General features: G+C 44.9%; 1 protein-coding gene across 1 annotated transcript; it reads left to right on the plus strand.

Annotated features, from left to right (window-relative positions):
* The first annotated feature begins 1,735 nt into the window (after nucleotides 1-1,735).
* Nucleotides 1,736-22,217, plus strand: ZDHHC15 (zinc finger DHHC-type palmitoyltransferase 15). The gene is made up of 12 exons (XM_053990221.1): nucleotides 1,736-1,877; nucleotides 4,774-4,800; nucleotides 6,894-6,988; nucleotides 7,647-7,767; nucleotides 8,787-8,856; nucleotides 9,228-9,260; nucleotides 10,354-10,474; nucleotides 11,621-11,753; nucleotides 12,927-13,053; nucleotides 13,629-13,738; nucleotides 14,873-14,955; nucleotides 15,943-22,217. Exons 1-11 carry the CDS (start codon nucleotides 1,736-1,738, stop codon nucleotides 14,914-14,916), a joined length of 1,023 nt encoding a protein of 340 aa, XP_053846196.1. The 3' UTR covers nucleotides 14,917-14,955; nucleotides 15,943-22,217.
* The last annotated feature ends 417 nt before the right edge of the window (nucleotides 22,218-22,634 follow it).

Consider the following 22,634-nt stretch of genomic DNA (forward strand, 5'->3'; position numbering starts at 1 on the left):
GAGAAAGCAAGGCGGCACTCACATCTTCTTCTCCTAAATCCTCAAAACCTGGAGTGTATGTGTTCTAAATCCCCTTCCTGAATCTCCTGGGAGGAGGTTTTTCATATGTGTGTGTATATATATATATATAAATAAATATAAATTTCTAGTTTAGGGTTACATGCAGCTCAGGCCAACCTACGTCATCCTATCTGCAAGGCACTTTTGCTACAGCAGGGGCTACCCAAAATCTTGGTTAAGTTCAACCATCCACAGAAAATTAAAACAAGTGCCAAAAAGTTCAGGTTTTATATTAAAGGAAGAATTCTGTAGCCTGGAGAAGAGGATAATACTGATTGTAAAGCCTGAGCAGGGTAGAGAAGTTAAGACAGCTGTCACCTCAGTAGTGAACAGATTTTTTGAAAAAAACAGAAGTTGTAGATCATATCCATCTTAAAATATTGAGAGAGCTAAATATGGAATTACAGGTGTGGTCTGAGGATTTGTGGGTGATGTCTTAATTCCTTGATCTGGGCAGGAGAATGGCAAATGTGGTGCCTGTACCCAAAAAGAGGAAAGGGTTGGTAGAGGCAGCACAGCTCTGAGTGTGATCCCATTAAGGGAAGTTTTAGAACAAATTCTGAGAGGAAAGAAACCTTGCTGAACAAAGAGGTGACCAGAAAATGTCACAAATTACACCAGGGGTTTGTCAGAAGAACATTCTGTCAGATAAATCATTCTCCTGATGAGAAAACTAATTTCCTTAGCAGATGTGATAGAGTGGAGTTAATTATCTGGAGCTGCAACTCAAATCACTGAGAGTGGGAATGAGGAGATTCCTACCGGAATTCAGAGGGGGTTGTGGAGCAGTCTGGGGCAGGGGGGTTCTTTTTGTTTTCTTTTTTGTACATTAAATGCCACGTTGGAGAGGGCGCTCCTCCTTTTGTTCCACGAGTTGTCTGGAGTCTGATCTTCCCATGGATATTCCATAGTAATAAGGGAATATTACATATATATTCACTTGTAGGTTTGTGTGTACGTATTTGTTTGTTTATTTCCATGCTCCTAGGTGTGTGCTGAGGGAATTGAAGCTCTTGTCTGTGCAGAGGACAGGACGGTGCTACAAGATCCCAGGATGGGTCAGGATGGGAGGCACCGCGGCACATCTGGTGCCACCTCCGTGCCCCAGCAGAGCCACCCCAGAGCACAGGGCACAGGATTGTGTCCGGACAGCTCCGGAGTATCCCCAGGGAGGAGACTCCACAGCCTCTCTGCCCAGGGCTGGCCGCTGCCCAGGGAAGTTCTTCCTCACGTCCAGCTGAAACTTCCTGAGCATCAGTTCCTCTGGGCCCCCGGAGCAGAGCCTGCTGCATGCTCTGACACCTCCTTTTACATATTTATGGATGAGCCGTCTCCTCCCGAGGCTGCTGAGCCCCAGCTCCCTCAGCCTTCCCCTCAGAGAGGCTCCAGCCCCGCCATCACCTGGGCAGCCCCGGGTGCGCTGCGCTGCGGAGCCCGGAGCGGCACACGGCGCCCCAGGTGTGTCCCACAGGGCTGAGCAGAGGGGCAGCAGCACGTCCCCGCCGTCCCCAGCAGCTCGCAGGACGGGCGGGCCGTGAGGGGAAGGCGCTCCCTCAGCCGCGCCCGCCCGAGCGCCACTGCCCGCCCGCCCCGCCAGGGGGCGCCGCTGCGCGCAGGCCGCTCAGCCGAGCACCGAGCGCGCCGGCCCCCGGCCAGCCCGCGCAGCCGCGCGCCGATGCGCGGCGCTGAGGGCGGCGGGATGGCGCTGTGGCGGGGGCTGCGCTGCTGCCGCCGCGCCTTCGCCTGGCTGCCCGTGCTGCTCATCGCGCTGCTCCTGCTCTGGTCCTACTACGGATACGTCTGCGAGCTCTGCCTCGGTGAGCGCCCGCCCGCGCCCCGCGGGGCCCGCCCGCGCCGGGCCGCGCCTCGGCGCCGCCGGGGCCCCCGCGGAGCTGCGGGCGGGGGGCGCGGCGGGCCGGGGGCTTCGGTCATTGCCCTTCTCCTTCTTCTCTTCCTCGTCCTTCTCCTCTTCTTCTTTCCCTCCTCCTCCTCTTCCTCGCCTTTTCCCCTTCCTCCTTGTTCTCCTCATCCTCTCTTCGTTCTCCTCCTCCCGTCTCCGCGGTGTGAGCGGGGCCCCGCGCCCGCCCCGGTGTCCCGAGGCTCCGAGCCCGGCAGTGACCCGTGCGCAGACAAACACTTCAGTACGAGTCGAGTCCTGTTGGGGATTAAGGGGAGGTTCGGGGCGTGCTGCCCTGTTTTCCGCAGGGTTTGTGCCCGGCCGGGCTGGGTGCGGGCTGTGGGTGCTGTTTGTTAGTCATGAGCCCTTGTTCTCTGCGTCCCTGGCAGCGGGGAGGTGGCCTTTGAGAGGGCTGGGAGAGCGATCCCACAGTGAAAGCCAGCGTTGTTGTGATTTGATAACGTCCAGATGCGATTTATGAGCTGAACAGTAACAAACATCAGTCTGTGCCCTGCCTTACAATGGTTTTATGTTTATATTCTGAAAAGGAAAGAAATAGGTTACATGGGATCACGCTCAGGCGTGGAGTTGGTACAGTAGCACGGAACGCTGCATTTTAGAAGAGGAAGTTTTATGCTGGCTAGTAATTGTATATTTAACGTAGCAATTCAACTGTATAGTAAGTTGCAAACTTTCTTATGTTTGTTATTTCTGGTTTAGTGTGCTACTAGAAAAAAAGAGTTGCCAGTTCTGGTGCAGAGAAGAGCTGGAAGCTTGGATTTGTGAAATTGTGAGAATGTGGCTCCTCAGGACAGAGTGAGGCAGATAAACAAAACCAGAGGTCCCAGAAAGGATAGTCTGAGATGGTCCTGGGGCAGGAGCTGCCTTCTGGTGCTGCACAGCAAACGTAAATCAGGTGTTTGTTAGGGTTGGCAGTGCAGTGAGACCTGCTGGTTTTTTCTCAACAGGAGCTAGAATGAAATGCAGCTTATTTGGTCTGTTTTAATCAGCAGCTTGGCAAAGCCCCCAAACACTTCATCACGTTTATCCCATCTCTGATTCTGTGGGCTGTTTCTTTCAAGAATTCACATAGGATGGTATCTCTGAGGTGCATGTAACTGTCGTTAGAACATGTGACAAAAAACGTGGAGCGTTTTCCTGAAACACTGTCAGTCTTTTGAAATGTGCTGTGCAAATTCAGTCATACTGAACACGGGCTGATGCCAGGTCCCAGTGCAGCTGCTGGACGAGGCTCAGGTGATTTGAGTGAGGTTTGGATTGGGGCTGTGCTGCTCTGCAAGTGCTGGTTCAGCTGGCAGGAGCTCAGCTTGCTGTGTGGAATCGCAGCTTAAATTCATTCATTTGCCCACACCCACCTGTTTTTTTTTTTTTCCCCGTTTCTCTCTCATTTCTTTTATTTGCCTGTGGAGGAGTTTATCTATGCAGAAGTTGAAATGACTGATTTCAGGATTTGAGCATGAACTGTTGGCCTGTGCTGTTACTTGCCAAGCAGGATGTTGTCTCTCTCCACATTTCTAACACAGCAAGGCTTGCTGAGCTGGCTGCCTCTTCTCAGCTGCTGGGAGCCTGTAAATAGTGAGTGCTTTGTCTGGAATCTTGGTTTGCATTTTCAGCTGTGCCGAGCACTGGAAGTGCTGTGGGGGTGATGTCTGGGAGGCATCTCCTGATGCTGGGTTTGAGCTCTCAGTGCTGGGGTGGCCAGTGAGTCACAGGAGGAGGCCTCAGTTCTTGTTTGGCTGGTGGTTGCTGCCACGGTGACAACAATGATCCTGCCACAGCACCTTTTATATCATTGTGATTGTGCTCTTGTCTCAGGTAAATCCTTAGCCAGGCCCTGCTGCAGGTGTGGTCAGGAGGGAGCCAGGCAGTGCTTGTGCAAAGCTCATCATAGCTTGATTGGCAGCAAAGAAAAAGGAAAAATTCAAGTTTTCCTAACAGTCTTGTTTACCTGAAATTGAGTGGGCAGAGACACAGATTGAGTTTCTTTTTACATCTACATTGCTGTGTGTCACAGAGCTTTGTTTTCCAAGCAGTGCTCTATCAAATTATCACAGAACTCCCTGTGTTCAGTTCAAGAAAGTGGTCCTTGTCTCTTCTGTTAAACTTGGATGCTGGCTTTTAAAACAATGGATGGATTTTCAAATAGTCACTACAAGAAGGCATTGAACCATGCGCCTTTTGCTCGTTGCTCAGAGGGCTTCTGTTAGTGGGGGCTTTTCTCTCATGATGGTGAAGTAAGAAGGGGTTGTAAATTTCTGCTGGTAGGTAGTGCAAAAACAATGAAGTCATTGCAATTGCTGACTTGGTCAAAGCTGAAAAATTTATAACTTTTTAATCCTGCTGATGCAGAAATGCTTTGGGACAGTGCTTACAGTGGAGGGTCAAGACCACCTGGGGACCAGCAGAAAGCAGCTGCAAGTATGTGGTAAATGCAGAGAGATGCAGCTTGGACAGGTGCTGGAGAAGCCTTGGTGATCTTCTCACTGTCACCAGAGGATTGCTTTTATCATATTTCTAATGCAAAATATACAGAATATATTTTATAAGTAGGGAAAACACAGCACAAGTAAGAGTGACTGAACATCTTGCTGTGGGTGTGTGCGTGAGTGAAGAAGAGTTATTACGGATGCTTTTGGTTTGATGCTGAACTGTGGGCTCTCTCTTTGCCTCTTGAATTTGAACATTTTTCCTAAAATGGCTGTATTTCACACAGAAATGTTAATTCTCACAAACTTCTCTGGGATTCATATTTCCTCTGTGGACACTTTTTTTTTTTTTTTTTTTTTCTTTTCCAGTGACTGTGAGCAACCCTGTGGAGAAAGGTATGTGTGATAATTTATTATTTGCCTTTCAACCCTCGTGTAAAAGGACTCACAAATGTTCTGGCTGAGATATCAGAAATATTTGCTGTCATTTTTTTAAAGATACATCCTCTTTCAGTGTTTCCTTCCTGTGACTGCACCCTCCTGAGGTACTCAGCATGCTGCACCTCCTGGGTGCACTGGGAAATGCTCTGTTTAGTCACAGTCTGGGCAGAACATGGAAAGTCTCTGATCCCTGTGACTCTTGCAGGAAAAGCTGTGTGTGTCTGAGCACACCCACACCCCTCTTCTCCCTTTCCCTTTCACATTTCCAGAGTTGATTTTACAAGCCAAACAGAAAATACTAGTTCCCATCTGCAGCCCACCTGGCTCTTTTCGATGTTCCATTTGATCTTTCAGTGAAAGCTATTTTTGATAAGCTTTCTCTCTCAGCTCTGGTGCCCACTAACAGATCCTGAGTCACAGCACAGTAGGATTGCTCAATGACACTCTTCAGACCGGTGTGTTGGTGGAGGTAATGGCCATGTGCTAAGAATAAGGAGTCAGTGGCTGTTTTAACATTTTTCTCCTTCTTTCCTGGAGGTGCTTTGAATGCTTTTGGCTAATCCAGGTGTTCTCTTGGTGACTTTCTTCTTTAGGGGTTATGAAGGACCCCTAGAAGTAGGTGTAGTGTAAGCTGTTCCATGAAGAGCAATGCCAGCTGACATTTAAAGATTCTCCAGATTGCTGCATCCAATAAATTCTCTTTCCCCTACAGAGCAGTTCTAATGTTTGAAATTGCTAGTAGGATGCTAATGACTACACAGCAGAAGAAAGTTAATTGTTGCCTAATCTCTTAGTGCATCTCCAGGTCAGCTTCCTCTAATCTGCTGATAGGCTGATCAACAAAATTAAACCTGTTGCAAGATTTATCTCCTTCTATATTAATTAAAAATGGCTCAACTCCACCTGTAGTGTGAGGATAACATCTCAAACCAGCTTGGAGCATAAGAATGACTTAGCTGTGATTCACAGCTCCTTCCCACAGTCCATCACATCCTTCTGAGATATGTCCCATCATTTGCAATCTCATTAGAAAGTCTCACTAATGCATTTGACCTTTCTTACCAATTTTCACACAGGAAAAGAAGTGTTTTGACATAGTTAAGAAGTGTTTGAATTTTAGATTTCTCTTTCCGACTAGTTATTTTAATCTTATTTTCTAGAATTTGAAGCTTAAGTGAAATGGGGGGAATGAGATAGTTTTATTTAAACATCATTTCATTACAAAAACTGACTTGTAACTTTGATAATGCCTTAATGAGTTGAGTGTTAAAGAAATGGCAAATGGTCTGTGCAGCTGAAGGACAGCTCCTTTGGCTCCCTGTCCATGGAATGCCTGCTAATGCCAAAGGCTCTGGAATCAGGTTTGCACGTTGAACTAAGACTGTTCTGACACGGGCTGGTTTGCAATTCTTCCTCAGTAATCACTATTTTGCTCAATTAGAGGGAAATTTTCCTGATTTATTGTATCAACTGTGGCAAATCTAAAAGATGTTTAATAAGAAATTTGGCGTTTTCTGGTGATGTAAAGGTCATATTATTTCCCTCTGCTCTTACAAGAAGGATGTGGTGCAGGAGTGGGCACTGGACACTCTGCTTCCCACTGCTTTTAGTAAGAACTGAACCCCAATACTGGGAGGTGCAAAATTCACCTTTACACTGCTCAGCACCAGCCAGTTCTGCTGGGCTTGTGCCTGGGATGTGGGGAAGAGACAGGAATCCTGTCATTCCCAGGGATACAGGGCTGTCACCTGCCCTGTGGGACAATGCTCTGACAGCTGCATCTTCCTCACCCACAGAATGAGATCAGGTGGAGCAGGGGAGGCTCTGAGATTGGTCACTCCTGAGCTCTGGATGCTGCTGACCCTCAGCCATAAGGTTTAGCTGGACTGCAGTAATGGGTGGCACTGGATGAACATCTGTCTTTTCCTTTCTTCTTTTTTTTTTTTGACATTGTGAAAAATTTTAATTATGCCCATCGTGGATGAAACCTTTTCCTTAAGAAGTCATTACTCTGTTTCTGTTTTTTTCTTTTCTTGTTTTGTTTTTAGTGGCCTATCTTGTAGTATTCCATATTCTCTTTGTGCTCTTTGTGTGGACATATTGGAAGTCTGTTTTCACTCTCCCAATACAACCAGGCAAAAAGGTAAGAGAGCCAACACCTTTCATTCCTTGCTAAACAAATGCACAGATGTTAAAGAGAACTCAAAAATCCTTCAGTCTAGTTGATCTGCAGAGGAGAGTCAGAGGCAAATGTGTCTTAATTCTTTTCAACCAAATATTTACTTTGTCATGTTGCTTGGATTACTACATTTACATTTTTTTTCATATTTTGTTTTACCTCTCTATGAAATACTAATAAAACACTCAGATTGAGCCAACAAAATGAGGTATTTGTGTGGCTCTCCAAATATACTCAGGCTTGCTCTGATCCTGATTACAAGAATGTAAATTTATAAATAACAGCTAATCCCAGTTTTAAAAATTTAAAAATATAAAGGTTCTTGCTCGCTAGAGAGGTGCTGAATGTGTTATAAAGGAGAGTAATTCATCGAGGGCAGCAATAGGAGCAATTCTAGTGAGTTGTTTTATGAGCCTTAATTTCACTTTTGCATTTCTTATTGCTGTGTCTCTCAGTATTTTGGCTCTCCAGCGCTCACTGCTTCCCTTTGTCTTCTAACAACCACATTTTCCCACTGCATTAACCGCAGCAGCGGGAGGTAGAAATGTTCCCAAGCTCACCTGTGTTTGAAATGCTCTCTGCTGCCCGTGCTGACTGCTCCTCTGGTGCCTTCTGCTTGCAGTTCCACATGTCCTACGCTGACCAGGAGCGCTACGAGAACGAGGAGCGGCCCGAGGTGCAGCGGCAGATCCTCGCCGAGATCGCCAGGAAGCTGCCGGTGTACACGAGGACAGGGAATGGAGGTCAGCTCAGCACGGAGCCCAGATCCACCCACACACCCCCCAGCAGCACAGGCTGGCACCCAGGGGATCCTGCTGACCAACAGCATTCCCAGGCACCCGCTGACTCCTGCTCTCCCTTGGTTGCAGGGAAAACAAAAACAGCCTCGAACTCTCTAATTCAGTGCGGTTCCAGGTGCTGCCTTTGAGAAGCAAGATGTTACCCTTTGGATTTACAGTCTGAAAGCCCACGTGTGCTGTCTGTATTTAGAAATAGCAATAGAATAGTCAAATCTGTCATAATTTTTACTTAAAATGGAGTCTGCCTGAGAGATGCAGGACATACTTCTGTGACCAGTTTCCTGGACTGTTCAGTGATTAAATGCCTGCTGCACTCCCTTCACAGCTTAAAGAAATCTGTGTTCATATTGGAGGCTCTGACCTGCTCATTTCTGTCAGGCAAGCCAAAGAATTTTGAAGCAGAGAACTGGAATAAATAGGGAATTATCAAAATGAAGTGTAGGTAGTCTGAGTAAATGTGGATGCAGGTATACAGCTTTGGTTTGTCACTTTTGAGCTGGCTCTGTGGGTTAGAGTAGGTTTGGGATAGATGTTGTGAAGGAATTCCTTCCTGTAAGAGTAGTGAGGCCTGGGCACAGGTTCACAGAGCAGCTGTGGCTGCCCCTGGATCCCTGGAAGTGTCCAAGGCCAGGTTGGACAGGGCTTGGAACACCCTGGGATGGTGGGAGGTGTCCTTGCCCATGGCAGGGGGTGGAACGAGATGAATTTTGGAGTCCCTGCCAACCCAAAGCATTCCATGGTTCTATGATTTTATGCTTTCACTGATTGTTGCCCCATCTGCAAGCCTCTATCAGAACTATGAGTGTTGCTTACCTGATTGTGACCTGCAGCAAACACCAGGTCACATGCTGAAGGGAGAGAGGAAAGAAAAAGAATAGTTAGGAAATGAGCACAGTCTCAACTAACACATGAAAAAAAGAGCACTTTTCCATTGTTTCGTGTTAATTTGTCTCTGATTCCAGGGATTCGGTTCTGTGACAGATGCCAGCTGATCAAACCTGATCGTTGTCACCATTGCTCTGTTTGTGCCATGTAAGTCATGGGTTGTCCTTCACCCAAGTGCAGTCACCACAAGGTTTTGGGAGTGGGCTGCTCCTTCATGTGTCTTTTTACACAAAAAAGTTCCCCAGGGTCTGTTCAGCTGCAGCCAGCAGTGCTCTAGGGCAGAAATCATTCTCGTATCTCTCTATCTACACAAGGACCAAGGACATTAGTTGGTCTTCAAACACTAAGAAATGTTCCACCTTAAAATTATATCTACCTTAAAAAACTTAAGAGAAAGCGTAATTTTGAGTATCTATTATGTAGAAACCTTACAAAAATCAAAGTTTTGCTGTTGATCTGCAGTTGGTAATGAAGTACCAATTAAAAATCTTCCGTTTTTCTTTTTTGTCCTTTTGCAGGTGTGTGCTAAAAATGGATCATCACTGTCCGTGGTATGTCCTAGATAATGGTTTGTGGTTTTCTGAAAGGAAAGGCTACTTAGATATATTTCTGTATGCCTCTCATGTCTGTATGACTCTCACATTTTAGGCCATCCATCTCTTTAGTTTGGGAAACTTATAAAATAATTGCACTTTAAAATTGCCTGAAATTAAATTTTAACAAATCATTCATGTTTGCTCCATAACCCATGTGTAAAAATGCTATTATATTGATAAAATGTAAACCCCAACTGCTAATTCACTCATTAACTACTATTCAAATTTGAAAGGAACTCTAGCTTAGCCTTTCCTTTGGGCTCTCTCAGTGTTTCAGCTGCACTTGGGGTGCTTCCAGTAACATTTGCACATGGATTGTTTCTGGACTGATGCTGGTCAGAGACAGTCTGTGCAGAAAGCTGCATGGAATAATTGAGCTTTACACCTTTCAGAATTGATGCCACTACATTTCTTAAATTCCTCCTTTTTTTTTTTTTTTTAAAAAAAAAAAAAAAAAAAAAGGAAGATTTAAGAATTCAGAAACTACACCAAACATTTCCCTACCTGAACCTTCCTGGTGATCAAAACTGTAGAGGATTTTCCAAGCCTGAGTTCTGACACAAACACCCACTAGGGTTTTTTGTACATCCCCATGTTCCTTTCTAGAGTTGTCCTGTGCAGGGAGAATTCTCACCAAGTGTGGGGTTAATTGGGCTGTATGTGAACAAACAGGCAGGGGTGAGGTGGCTCCTGAGGTTTGCAAAGGAATAAAGTAGCACAGAACTCCCAGCTCTGATTTCCTTGGCAGACAAGACGCAGAGAGGAGGAACGAGCTGCTGCCGCCTCTGTGACCCATTTACCTGTGGTCCCAGCCTTAAAACAATTCAAAAAATCGGATCTGTGCTTCTCCTGGGCCCACAGGAAGGGTTGGAGTGAAAAGCAGAGCCATCAGTTCTGTTCCCTTTCGGCCACTAAGGGGAGCTGCTCATTGGCAAATTCGGCTGTGTGATCCAGGGCTTCTAAACCCCCCAAAACTGCTCGTGCTCTTTGTGTTACAACCACTGTGTGCTGCACCAATCCTGATTTCAACTTTGCTTTTGTCCTCCAGGGTGAATAACTGCATTGGATTTTCTAACTACAAATTCTTTCTACTGTTCTTAGCCTATTCTTTGTTGTATTGCTTGTATATTGCTGCAACAGTCTTCAAGTATTTCATTAAGTATTGGACAGTAAGTCATGAAATCCGGTTACTTTTTCATCTCCTCTCAGTCTCGTGGGCTTTAGTGACTCTCGGTGCTTTGTTGCTCTCAGGCAGTGGAGGGGCTGCATTTTCCTGGGAGGCGTTTCCTGGGCCCTTTGGGAGTCCACCTCCTGTTAGATGTCTAAAATGCACAGAGCAAGTAGCCTTCAGGAATTTCAGACTGTAGATTATTTTCTGGCAGAGAGGTTCTATCCCTTCCCTGTCCTTGTGTTTGAGTGGGTGTCCCTTGGAAAGTTTGGCATTGATGTGTAAGATCCTGGTAATGATTTGTACATATTTACTGAATAGAAAAAATGGGTCAAAACCCTTTGTTCATTTTCTAACCCCCATAGGCCTCCTTTCTCAATTTAAAAACAGTGACCCAAAGGAGGCTTTTATGCACATACTGCTGATTGTTTCTATGCAAGCAAGGCCAGCTGACAGCTCCAGTAAAACAGTGGCCCTTGGTGTCTATTTCTGTCCCCTCTGCTCCATAACTCTGTATGTTTGTGTTTAAGTACCTTTGCTGTGCACTAATTGTTCCCCACACTCAGCAAGGCACAGCCCTGTGCCCGGGAGGTCCCCAGAGCCTGCTTGTGTCACTGCTGGGCACCCCTGGCACCTGGCTCTTCTGCTGTAGAGGGAAAGGAGCCTTTTTTCTGCTTGGAACATCCCACTTTGCTTTTAAACTTTCCCCATCCATCTGTGCTCAGTTCTAACACTCCCCAATAGCTGCAGATGTGCAGGGCAGATTTCTCTGAGCTTACCTTAAGCAAGGTACAGAATTTTAATGTATGCACAGGAAACTCAGCAGAACTTAAAACAGGGCTTCAAGAGCTCTTGCCTGTTCATTTCCCATGGGCCCAGGATGCTCCTCATGCCCACCTGTGGTGGGCTAGCTCAGAGCCATACCAAGGGTTAATAACACCCCCCCCACTCTTTGTGCTTTGGTACAGGAGGGGAAATGAACCACATTCATTTCTTTGTCTCTTTTTCCTTTATATAGTAATGTTCACTTTGGTCTGTAAAAGTTTGAGAACTCCCAATAGGAGTTTTAGAATTATATTTCTAAGTACAAATAATTTCCATCTTTAATTTGTTCTTGTTACTTGTTCTGTGTTGCTTTCCTTTCCAGGGTGAGCTGACCAATGCACGTTCCAAATTTCACATCCTTTTCCTTCTCTTTGTGGCGATCATGTTCTTTGTAAGCCTCATGTTTCTGTTTGGCTACCACTGCTGGCTCGTCAGCAGGAACAGATCCACTCTAGGTAAGGCTCTTCTGTCTGTTCCTTCTAGTAAGACACACCAAGGGTGCAGTAAGAACAAAAAAGAAAAGAGAAAAGGCATTTATTCTATTTCTGTACATTCCTGCTGGTTTATGAGGGGAGGAAGATTTAAGATGTTGGTACAAGCTGCAGAAATTTGTCACTGCAAATGAGCTGCATTTATTAGCTGGTGTGACGAAAGCTTTGTTAGGGAAACCAAAGCCTTAAAGTGTAGAAGCCCAATTATAAAAGTGTTATGCATATGTAAAAAGACATTTGCTGTGAAATGAGTACAGCTTTTGAGGAATAATGGTTTGTTATGCTCCTGTGCTGGGGTACATCCCAAGCAGCTTGGTGAGCTTGGGAAACACAGTGTCCAGCTTTACTGATAAAGGCAAAGAAGTTGTGACTGTAAAATCAAAGAAATTATCATCTAAAATAGTATAGTTTTGCCAAAATTTCTTTGCCTTTCCTCAGATAAATGTTTGACTTTCAAAGCTTTTGGGATAAAGTTTTGTAACAAAACAGACACTATCAAGAATGATCAAATATTCTGATTTTATCAAGTTATTTACTTCAAAAGTCATTTCATTGGGCACTGAAGCTCATCTATCCCAAAACATCAGACCTGTGCAGCAGCTGAGAAGGGAGATCAAACTGTTCCTAAGGCACTCTCCTCTCCTTTCTTTTCTTAATTTTATGCCCCACCAGAACCCAGAGTTTATTTGCATTTGTTTGTCCCTATAATGTTATAATGTTCATTATAACATTAACAAATGAGGTGATTTAAATCTGCAGTGCCACTTCTAGAATGTGCACTGAACACCAACCTACTTCATTCTGCAGAGCTTTTTACCTAGAAACTGTTCCCCTCTGAATTTCATCAAGTCCCACAGGAATATCTTTTAACTCCATTCTCTGGATGAAGCAACCCATTGTGGGTTGGTGTGACTGTTCTCTAGGTTCAGTTGCACAACCAAATTCCTGCCTTCAGTTGGAAAGTCTTTACAGGCTTTGCAAAATGGGGAAAACCATTATTTTGAAACTTTGTAGTGCTAGATCTCTATAATCTGTTAAATTACATTGTCTTTAGATGGTTACAAGATGCATAACCCTTTTTCACAGTGTTTGCCATTTATTTTTATTTTTTTCCACTGAAATTGCCTCTGTTTGCAGAGGCTTTCTCGGCTCCAGTGTTTCAAAATGGCCCAGATAAAAATGGATTCAATCTTGGCTTTGTGAAGAATCTCCAGCAAGTGTTCGGGGAAGAAAAAAAGCTCTGGTTGTTGCCTATTGCCTCTAGGTAAGTAACCCACTAAAAGCTAAAGTGCTGAAAGCTGATGGAATTACAGTTTTTCATGTTTTGTGTCCAGATTTAGGTCACAGGAAAGTGGGGGTTTTATGTGTCTTTCAGTAAGAGTGGGGCCATTTTCTATTGAGTGTCAGTCAAACACAAGTGAGATTTCTGCCCTGAAGAATCTGTGGGATAAATTGATAAAATTTATACCTATAAATTGCTTCGTTTTCATAAATGTTTTCCTTAGTTCCCCTGTCACTTCTAACTGCCCACAAGTTAGTTTTTCCAGGGCTTTTTTTTCTGTATTCAAATTACTTGATAAAATTAGCACATTTACCTTCTGCTAAAAATTACTTGATTCCAGGCCACAAGTTTCAACTTTTATACTCCAGAGATCTTGAAAAAATTGAGAACCAAAATGAAAGATAAACCTGGTACTTTTCAAGCTTAAAGATGATTTTAAGTAAACATGGGAAATACTGGCAACATAAAACTTTGCAGAAAAAAATGTAGAGAAATTATCATCTTTTTAGAGTCACTTGCTGCTTTTGCAGTGTCCCTTTCTGCCTTTTTCCATGCAGCCAGGGGGATGGACATTTTTTCCCAATGAGAGCCTTGAGTGAAGCTCGGAACCCTCTCCTGACAAATGAGGAGCAGTGGGAAGAGGACGGAATAGACGAAGAGCCTCAGGGTAAGGAATTAGTGAAATTAGTTGTCCTGACCTACAGTGGCCAATAAATGAACTATAAGAGCTAATCAAATAAAAAAACTCTCTTGGTTAAGTCGCTGGGCAGCTCAGACTTGATTAATGAGCACAGACTAAAACTAAGCTCTGCTTTGGAAACAATTCTTTCTTTTTTTTAGCAACTTTTTACTTTCAGGTGAATGAACTTAAAAGATGTTTCAAGGGTTAGAGAAACTGAAGTTGCCACAAACTGAGAGTATTTACATGTAAATGTTGCTGCATGCAGCCCGGTTATTTGGGATGTAAAGTGGTGCCTGCAAGAAGGAGAATACTTAGATTTTTAAAAGTGTATATATCCTCTGAGAGTGTATGAAATCAGGCATGCAAACACCTGAGTGCAGGGATACATCTAGGAAGCTGCTTTATACTTTGTTCAGCTTTATTTCCAGAGTAAATTTACCTGCTCTCCCTGGTTGGTTCTATACATTTTGGTACTTACACGAGGTAACACAAATGAGTTTTAAAACCAACAAAATTGGCTTTAAAATAGCAAACTATGGCATTTCTGCAAATTTTTAATGATGCTTAAAATAATTCCTTTAGGAATGAGTCAGAGCTTCTTCCAATTTTTACAAACTTTAAATTCTCTGAATAAACAATTAATTCTTCCATATGAAAACGGTGGCAGTGAGGTGATTTTTGGCTATATCAGCCCCCACATTATGGTCTGGAGCATATATGAAGTCTCCCAATTTATAGTGCTTGTAAAATAACTGACATTTCCAGGCAGTTGAACTGGATGATCACTGTGGGTCCTTTCAACTGAAATATTCAGATTCTCTCTTACACAACAGAGGTAAACCAGTAAAAATGTCTAACTAGAAAGACCTGAAATGTTCCATTAAAACTGCACAACCTTTATTTGTCTTTGTGGCTTTAAAGCTTGTGACTTGGTTATGAAATAAATAAAGCCAATAATAGTGTAGTCTCAGTTAAAAACAGCTGTTCACTTCTCTCTGACAAGTGGTTGTCTATTTTTTTTGTAATTATCTTTAAAAACACAATCCCATGCTTAGTGAAAAGTGTATTCTCAGTGGGAAAACCAGATTTATTTGCCTCTAACTGCTTTGGCTTTCACAGGTTCTGGTGAAGCCTCATCCCTTGCCATAGAAAGGGAGACATAGCAGTGTGAAAACACAGTGGTGTAAAGCTGGATCAGAAAGGTCAGTGTTTCTTTCTTTAATTCCTTCAAAACCATTGCTCTGTAAGGAGTGGGAAGGTGATGTTGAACAGGTTTGGGCTTTAGCAGAAAAATATTTCTCCAGCTTGCCCAGAAATCCCTTGTTCAAGGGGCCCTGAAAGGAAGCAGAGGCTCTCTGGGCTGGGTGTGGCACAGGTGACAGCAGAGCCACCAGCACTCTGTGGAGGGAGGACAGCAACCCTGCAGTTCCTCTGGAAAACATGACTTGGACAGTGGCAAGGTGGAAGTTCTGGGATCTGTGGGAGGTGTGGGAAGGTGCAGGTGAGGTGTTAAACTGAAGCTGAGCGCAGCCAAGTCGCAGCTGGGGATACAAGGAAGTGCCTTGTAATGTCACATTAGCTGTCACTCTTCTCCAGGCTTTTTCTCCCCCTGGGAAAGGTGGGTCCCACAACAGCTGACACCAGCTGGGGCAGGTGCTGCTTCCAGAACATTCCCTGCTCTGCCTCCTGCTCTGACTTGGAGAAAAGGAACAGTGTTGGCCCCATACACAGCCTGCCCAGGAGCTGCAGGCAGTGAGGAGGGCACAGTGTCCTGTTGTCTCAGGGGAATGGAACTGACCGAGATTCCAGCAGCATCCTCTGCTGTCCCACTGGCAGGAGGTGGCATTGCCAGGTGAAGTTTGCCCCTCTCAGCTCCAGGCAGTCAATAACTGTGGTGTGGCAGAGCACTGCAATCCCTGCCTGGCTCCCCTGGCAGACAAGGCCCCTCCACACTGCTAGCAGGGCTTCTACCACGGTGTAGGAGTCGACCTTGTTCCACTAAGTAAAACCCCAGAGTGTTTTTCTGTCAACAGTGAGGGCTGCATCCTGCCATCCCACCGGGGCAGGCAAAATCAGCATTTTCCTGTTGTTCTTCATGGCTTTAAAATGACTCCCAAAGCCCAGATCAGCCCTCAATCCCTCATAACAGCAGTGCTATGGTTGCACATTTGTATTTCTTTAAATTTCAGCTTCCCTCTCAGGAGCCAACATCCCTTCTCTTGGCAAGGACTTCAGTTTTGAGGGGCAGAAAACAGGCGGATCTTCAAGATAAGAAAACATCCTGAAGTATTGTCTGATGGGAATCTGCATTCCAGAGTGCTTCTCCAGGAATCCTGCTGTCCAGATGTCCCGAGGCTTTATAAATTTAAGTTACAGAGTTAACAGAACAATTTTACAGAGTGATTCTGGCCAATCTTCTTTGGCCTGCTCTCTTTATTTTATAAATACTATATATTTTTTATTCAAAATAGGTTAAAATGTTGATGCAAGTGCATTTCCAAAGGCCTTTTCATTTTGCAAACATCAGGGGCTCGAGCTCTTGAAATTCTTCCAAGCCATAATATTCTTGGGGATGGTTATTTATTTTGAGGCTGATTCTCCAACCTTCTCTGACAAGTGGCATTTTCTAATGTATTTAAATTCTGAGTCAGTTCAGCTTAATGCAAGAGAGACCCAGTTAAATCTGGCACTAAATTGGTAGCTGAATATAAGAGTGTTGAAAGCAAAAGTGCTGAACATGCACATGTACATGTGCAGCTGTGAATGAAAATAAACTATTCATGTTGCCAGTATCAAGATTCAAGAATATTGTGGCCATAGATTTTTAAAACACTTTTAGGGGGGTGTTATTTTCTTTGCGTTTGGGTTATAGTGCTCTTGCATCCTACTTGCAGGCTCCTAAAATGCAAAAGGGAACTTCAGACAGTCCAGTTTGCATTAATTCCTAGGGCTAAAGTATCATCTCATTCCTGGATCAGTGTTTGATGGAGATTTGTGTGTTCATGGAGTCAGAAAGGAAGATGTGAATTTGAAACGTGCACTGAAAGTTTGGCTCCAAGAGTCATGTTTGGAGTTTACACTCCACAGGGGTGGCTTGAACCCCAAAATACTGAAGACACAATTTATACATTGAATTTTTTCAGACTTCTTCCCAGCTCAGTGCACTGACTGGCTTCGGGGGTTTCTGCACTAAGAGGTGATCTGATTTGTTTCTGCATTTTGCTGCATTTACAGTCAAAGAGGTGTATCCCTGTTTTGTTCTGGGGAATGGAACTGAGACTTGGCTGGCAGGATTATGGATATTCTTCTAGACCTGAGACCTTTTTTTTTAAATCTGCATGATTCAGCCCAGTCCATCATTCTTGTTTGAATTAGGTGCATGCTAAAAGTATTGGTGTAGTGCCTCCAAGATAATTTAGTACCATTTTCTATCCCATTTTTGTGTTTGTTTATCAGCCCACTGGTGTTGGCAGTGACTACAGGAGCAGCTGTGCATGTCAGGAGAAAGGAGCTGATGAGTGAGTTTGGTGATGGAGGCTTTGCCTACAGCTTAAACCCCTTTTTCCTCTGTTCCTCTGCTGCTGCTGCCACAGGGAATGTGTCTGTGAGCCTGGAGAGCTTTGCAGAGGTTCCTAACCTAAGAGAAGGTGTTTCACTCCTGGCTGATCCGTGCCCTGTGGGCAGGATTTTGTCCCTCAGCCTGTGCAGTTTGTGTGGAGCAGGCAGTGCTGACCTCCCTGCGATGTCTCACTGCTGAATTTGGTTGTGAAGGGCCAAGGTGGGCTGGCCCAGGCTCGTGTGGGTTTGTGTCTCTCCTCAGGGTGGCCCTGAACACTGAAAATGTTCCTGCTTCAGCCACCTGAGCCCCATCTGTTGAGTGGCTCTGTCACCAAATGGCTGCTGAGTGCTGGAAGGGTTTTTCCTGTCAATCTAAAGCTGCATTTCTAATGTAAATCTGGTGTTGGACCTTGTGCTGTGTGTGATGCAAGGTGGCAGCTGAATTAATCCCCTCATTCCTGGCAAAATGTGCTCTGGAGGGGGAGCTTGAGAGGATGATGGCACCTAAACACAGCCAGAATTTAGCACCCACAGAGGTGCTATTTGTGCCTTTAAAAACTTTAAATTCCTTGTATATAAAACCAGGAAGGTGATTTGGTGACTCTGTTTCATCCTGCCAGCTGAAGTGTATTTTTCCAGAGCTTGTGTGGATTTACAGGAGTTTTCTGAGCAGGTTCTTGTGCCCTTCCTGGGTTTGGTTCTGGTTACAGCCCTGCCATTATTTGAGTTGTTTCTTTGCCAGAGCAGCAGCAGCAGAGCTGTGCAGGAGCTCCCCTGCCTGCTCCTGCTGCTGCACTGCTCATTGGGGAGTACAAAAAATCAGGTTTTGTCTTCTAATGCTAAGGCAGATATCTTTATGATGGCACAGGTACCAAGCTCAGATTGAGAAAGGGTTTTAAATGTTTCCAAGTAACTTTTATTCAGTCACTTTTCCTGTAATTAATTATGGTCATCTCTTCCCCTTCCCTCAAAGCAGCTCAGCCTCCCATAGTTGTAACAAATTCTTGTCCAGGTAGAAACAATACAAAGTTTATCGCTTCAGAGCCACTTCCCAATATCCACACATTAGATGCTGGAAAGCTCCATGAAATGTGAAAGAAATGCAAAAGTTGTGTAAAATGAGGCAGAACAAAATGGGGAAAACCCACATGTCTGAGTGAGCAGCTCCATTTTGTTCCCTTCTGCTCACTTAAGGTGATATCCTTATTTTACCCCTGGCCTTTGTCCTTTTTATGCTGACTAAATGCACTGGAAAACAGAAGTTCCTCAGGCTGCTCTGGTCACTCTGCAGGTGACAAAAGAGAGAATATTCAGCCCAGTGTGTGATAGTTTTTTTTTTAACCTGCTCTTTTTTTAAATGGCTCTTCAGGGGTTTTCCATGCCCTGATCCTCATCCAGAGTCTCTCCACCATCATCACTGTCTGTAAGGGCTGTATCATCAAACCTCTGCCCTGCCTGCACCCTCCATCCTGGCAGTCCAGGAGTGGGATTCATCCCCCCAAGTCCCATCAACACCAAGATACTGCAGCTCTGGGAGCTGGCCAGTGATGCCAGCTCATCCTGTGTGTATCTCACACTGCCTGTGCTGGTGGCCCAGCATTCCAGGTACGCCCTGAGCCCTCCATGTGCCAGAGCACATGGAGTGTCCCCACTGGGATTGCCACCAGTGTTCACTGTCACTCTCTGGGTGTGTGCTGCACATGCAGTTCCATTCAGAGAACCTGGAGGATTGTTAAGGTTTGAGTCTCAGTGCTGGTGTCAGTTGTGTGGCTGTAGGGATTGCTGCAGGTGCTCCACTCCAGCCTGGAGCTGTGTGGAGGCAGCAAGGCAACTGTCTCAACGCCCTCCAGGGGCTGTTTTCTCTGCTTAGCACTGGATCTACACTACAGCTTTCTCAGCTATGAGCAACTTTTCCAAGTGATGAACCATGGGAAAGGAGGGAACTCTTTGCTGGACTTTACTGTGATGTCTCCATTGTTATCCCTCTACTCCTGGATTCATCCTCTAAAATAAATGACCACTAACAGCCACCTCCTCACCTCTTCCCCTTCTCTCCCATTTACATTCAGGTACAAAAACCCAGACAGAGCATCATATTGATGTTTCTCTGTGTGCAACTGTCCTAAGTCCAGTCCTGGGCCAGCGAGCCCAAGGAACCAGGACTTATGCAGCCCTCACTGCACTGCCAGGTTTCTCTTGCTGAGTTGGAAGTTTTAGGAGTAGGATAATCTTGTTTTCCTTCAAGCAGAGAGCACTTCTGTATGTTTGAGGAGGCTGTACCCAGTGAGTGTGGGGTGCAGTCACTGGTGAGAATCAGGAAGCTTCCAAATCACACTATGCAATGAATGTTTGCTTCCTGGGAGAAACAGGAATGGATTCAGCAAAATCCACACCAGCTGCAGCTCTGTAGTTCTAGATGCTGGTCTGGACTGAAAGCACAACTTGATGCATAAAGTCTGTCATGTGATATGAATGTAAAATGTCAAGGGGGAAAAAAATTACTATTTTTTCCCTGAATTTAGCTATGAAGAATGATGTACTGAGCAGTTACTCTTTGCAGAGTTACTCTGCTGAGCAGTTACTCTGTGCAGAGCTGTTGCACTCATGGAAGGGTTTAATTAGCAGGGGAAGGAGCCACTGCTGACCTTGTTTATTAAGCCAGAACTAATTAACTCAAAGGGTCACATTTTCATTTCAGTGACTCCTGTGGTACAGATTTCTGAAATGGATCCATAGTACTTGAAAATACCTCAATTTTATTGATATTTTTCCAATTCTAACAAGCTTCTGTTTTATTACAGAACACTTGCAAACCTGAACTCATTCTGAACTGATCAGATCATTCAGATCACTGAAGGTGTTTGCATGGCAGAGGGGCTCTGGTCTGGCAGGCCCTGCACTGGCTCTGCCACAGTGCTGCATTCCTGCCCTGGTCACAAACACTGAGCTCACACCCACTGCTGCAGGGTTTTAGTCTCTTGTCCTTTTCCCATCCCACTTTGAGTCTTCCCTCTTCTTCCTGAACATACAGTTAAATATTTTCAGCTTTGAGCTGCTTGTGCTGGTTTTTTGGATACTGTGAAGGTGAGTAGGTGTCATTTTATGCAGTTGTGCCACGTATTTTATTTGTAATTAATCTCTCTGTTTGTCAGGTATTGGTTTGTGGTTCACATCATCAGGCCCAGCTGGCTTTGCTTAGAGCAGGATCCCACTTCCTGCATTTTCTCTTTCCTAAAAGCCTCATTTCTTCATTCTCCAGCTTCCGTTTGGGATGTAAACCTTGTGAAATAAAATGTAAGTTTACATTTCAAATACAAGCCTGTAAGTTGCTCATGCCTGCATGCTCCTTAAAATACTATTTTTTTCTGTATGAGGTTTTAAGATTTACAGCAGCATTTGCAAAACTTAAGTGGGTAACAGCCATTATTTTAAAAAAAGAAATTATATTAAGGAGGGGGGGAAAAACCACAACCCCAAAAATTCCAATGAAAAGGACAAAGAGATCATCTCTGCTTCTTATTCCAGCTGTGCTTGAAAAGAAATGCCTGCTTGCATCCAGTGCTGGTGTCAGACAGCCCTGGGAACACGCAGGTACCTCACCTGACGGCTTCCCTACACTTTCAGTAATTCCTGAAGCACTTCTTGAGTTAAACCTTGGACTAAATCCCACGGGAAGCCTGGAACCAAACAAAATGGGCCTCCCCCTCTCCTTTCTCACCTGGGGAAGCTGTGTGCACCCCCTTCCCAGCACTTCCCTCTGTAAGAGATACAGAAACCCAAAGTGAAAGCGTTGGTGTATTATTTCCCCCACACCTTTCTCTGGAGGATCCAGGAGCCTCCAGGACGTGTCCCAGAACTCCCTCAGCACCTGGAATGCTGCTGATGTCGTGAACTGCTGGGCTGGTGCAGGTGACCTTCCCTGGGAGGGACAAGGCTGTGACTGACAGCTGGGGTGAGGAGGTGGAACTGTGGTTCCTCTGTTCTGATGTAGCTCCATTCTTCTTTGAAATTAACTATAGTATGGAATGGCTTCCTGCTGTACTCACAGAGCTACTCCAGAGTGATTCCAAATCGATTGCTGGAGCAGGAAACTTTGGGTTAGGAACACAGGAATTAGGAAAGGTCTTGTTATTTTATAAATTTATAATCTGCCTGCTCAGATGGCTGCTCCTCATCTGCAAATGCTGTTGTGTGGTGCAAATGGGTCCCTCAAAGATAGAACTGAGCTAAATCTCAGGGTCAGAGAATGGCAGAGCTGTGCTGTTGTCAGTGTATCAGGAGGGTTTAACTCCCTCCCAGAAAAGCCAGGGGGTTCCACACACTGGCATAGGGGGCTGGAGCAGAACCCCCACTGCAGGGGCTGCTGTGGGTCAGGGGTCAGCTCCCTTTGGGAGCTCCCTCTGGGGTGGGATCAGCACTGCCATTCCCAGTGGAGCTGACAGAATTGGGACACAGCAGCACTCCCCTGGAGTGGTTTGCAACTGCATCCAGCTGCTTTTTAGGAACCCAGCATGGCCTGGGGCTGGCAGTTGTTCCAGTCAGAACGGGTGGCTTAATATACATCCCTCCCCCCTAATTCAATGGGAAGTAATTATTTTGCAAGGAATGTCACACCGGATTGATGCCCACCTTTGGGGTGTTGTATTCAGGAGTTTTATGCTGCTGCTGCTGGCATTGAGACTTTTGATATCAAATGGGTTTTTACAAAAGCCTTGGATACTCGTTTTTACTGTCGAACCAATGCTCTGACTATGCTGATGCTCTGTGGAGTTTCACTGGCATTTTCCAAGTGTTTGTACAGTTTCTACAGCTGAATATCCTGTATGTTCTGCTTTGTTGTTTTTTTATTATGGTTTATACTGCACTGCAGGCAAGGACTGCATTAAAACCATTTTTGGCTAATTCATTAGACTTGTGAATGGTTATTTCCTATGCTCAGGCTAAACATTCCCTCTCTGGAAATGTTACACAACTTTAATTAACTGGAATTACTGCTTGGAACAGGGAAGGTTCTTAATCTATGACAGAAAGATTCACTGGTGCAGGCAGCCCACACCTCAGCACTCTACTCACCTGGTGAGAGGTAAGAACTCTACTTGAGACAACATTCCCTAATCCTGCTATTGTAGAATATGGATATATTTTAAAATAATAATGGTTTCTATTGTATTTATGGATCTCTCCAAAGTTGCAGTAAGGGGAGGTACTGGCCAGCTGGGTATGGTGTACTTGATGCCAGGGGATTTAAAGAAATAAGGGATTTGGCTGCAGATTGATGTTTAACGTGACCCAAACAATGAGTGCCCTGAGGCTTTGAAAAGGC

The sequence above is a fragment of the Vidua macroura genome, chromosome 14 (assembly GCF_024509145.1).
Source record: "Vidua macroura isolate BioBank_ID:100142 chromosome 14, ASM2450914v1, whole genome shotgun sequence".
Lineage (NCBI taxonomy): Eukaryota > Metazoa > Chordata > Aves > Passeriformes > Viduidae > Vidua > Vidua macroura.

Bases quoted from the DNA above. Each gene is read 5' to 3' on its own strand.
- ZDHHC15 (XM_053990221.1), top strand. From the start codon at position 1,736: ATGCGCGGCGCTGAGGGCGGCGGGATGGCGCTGTGGCGGGGGCTGCGC. The intron at 1,878-4,773 runs GTGAGCGCCCGC...TTTCTTTTCCAG, and splicing joins CGTCTGCGAGCTCTGCCTCG to TGACTGTGAGCAACCCTGTG. The intron at 4,801-6,893 runs GTATGTGTGATA...TTTTGTTTTTAG, and splicing joins GAGCAACCCTGTGGAGAAAG to TGGCCTATCTTGTAGTATTC.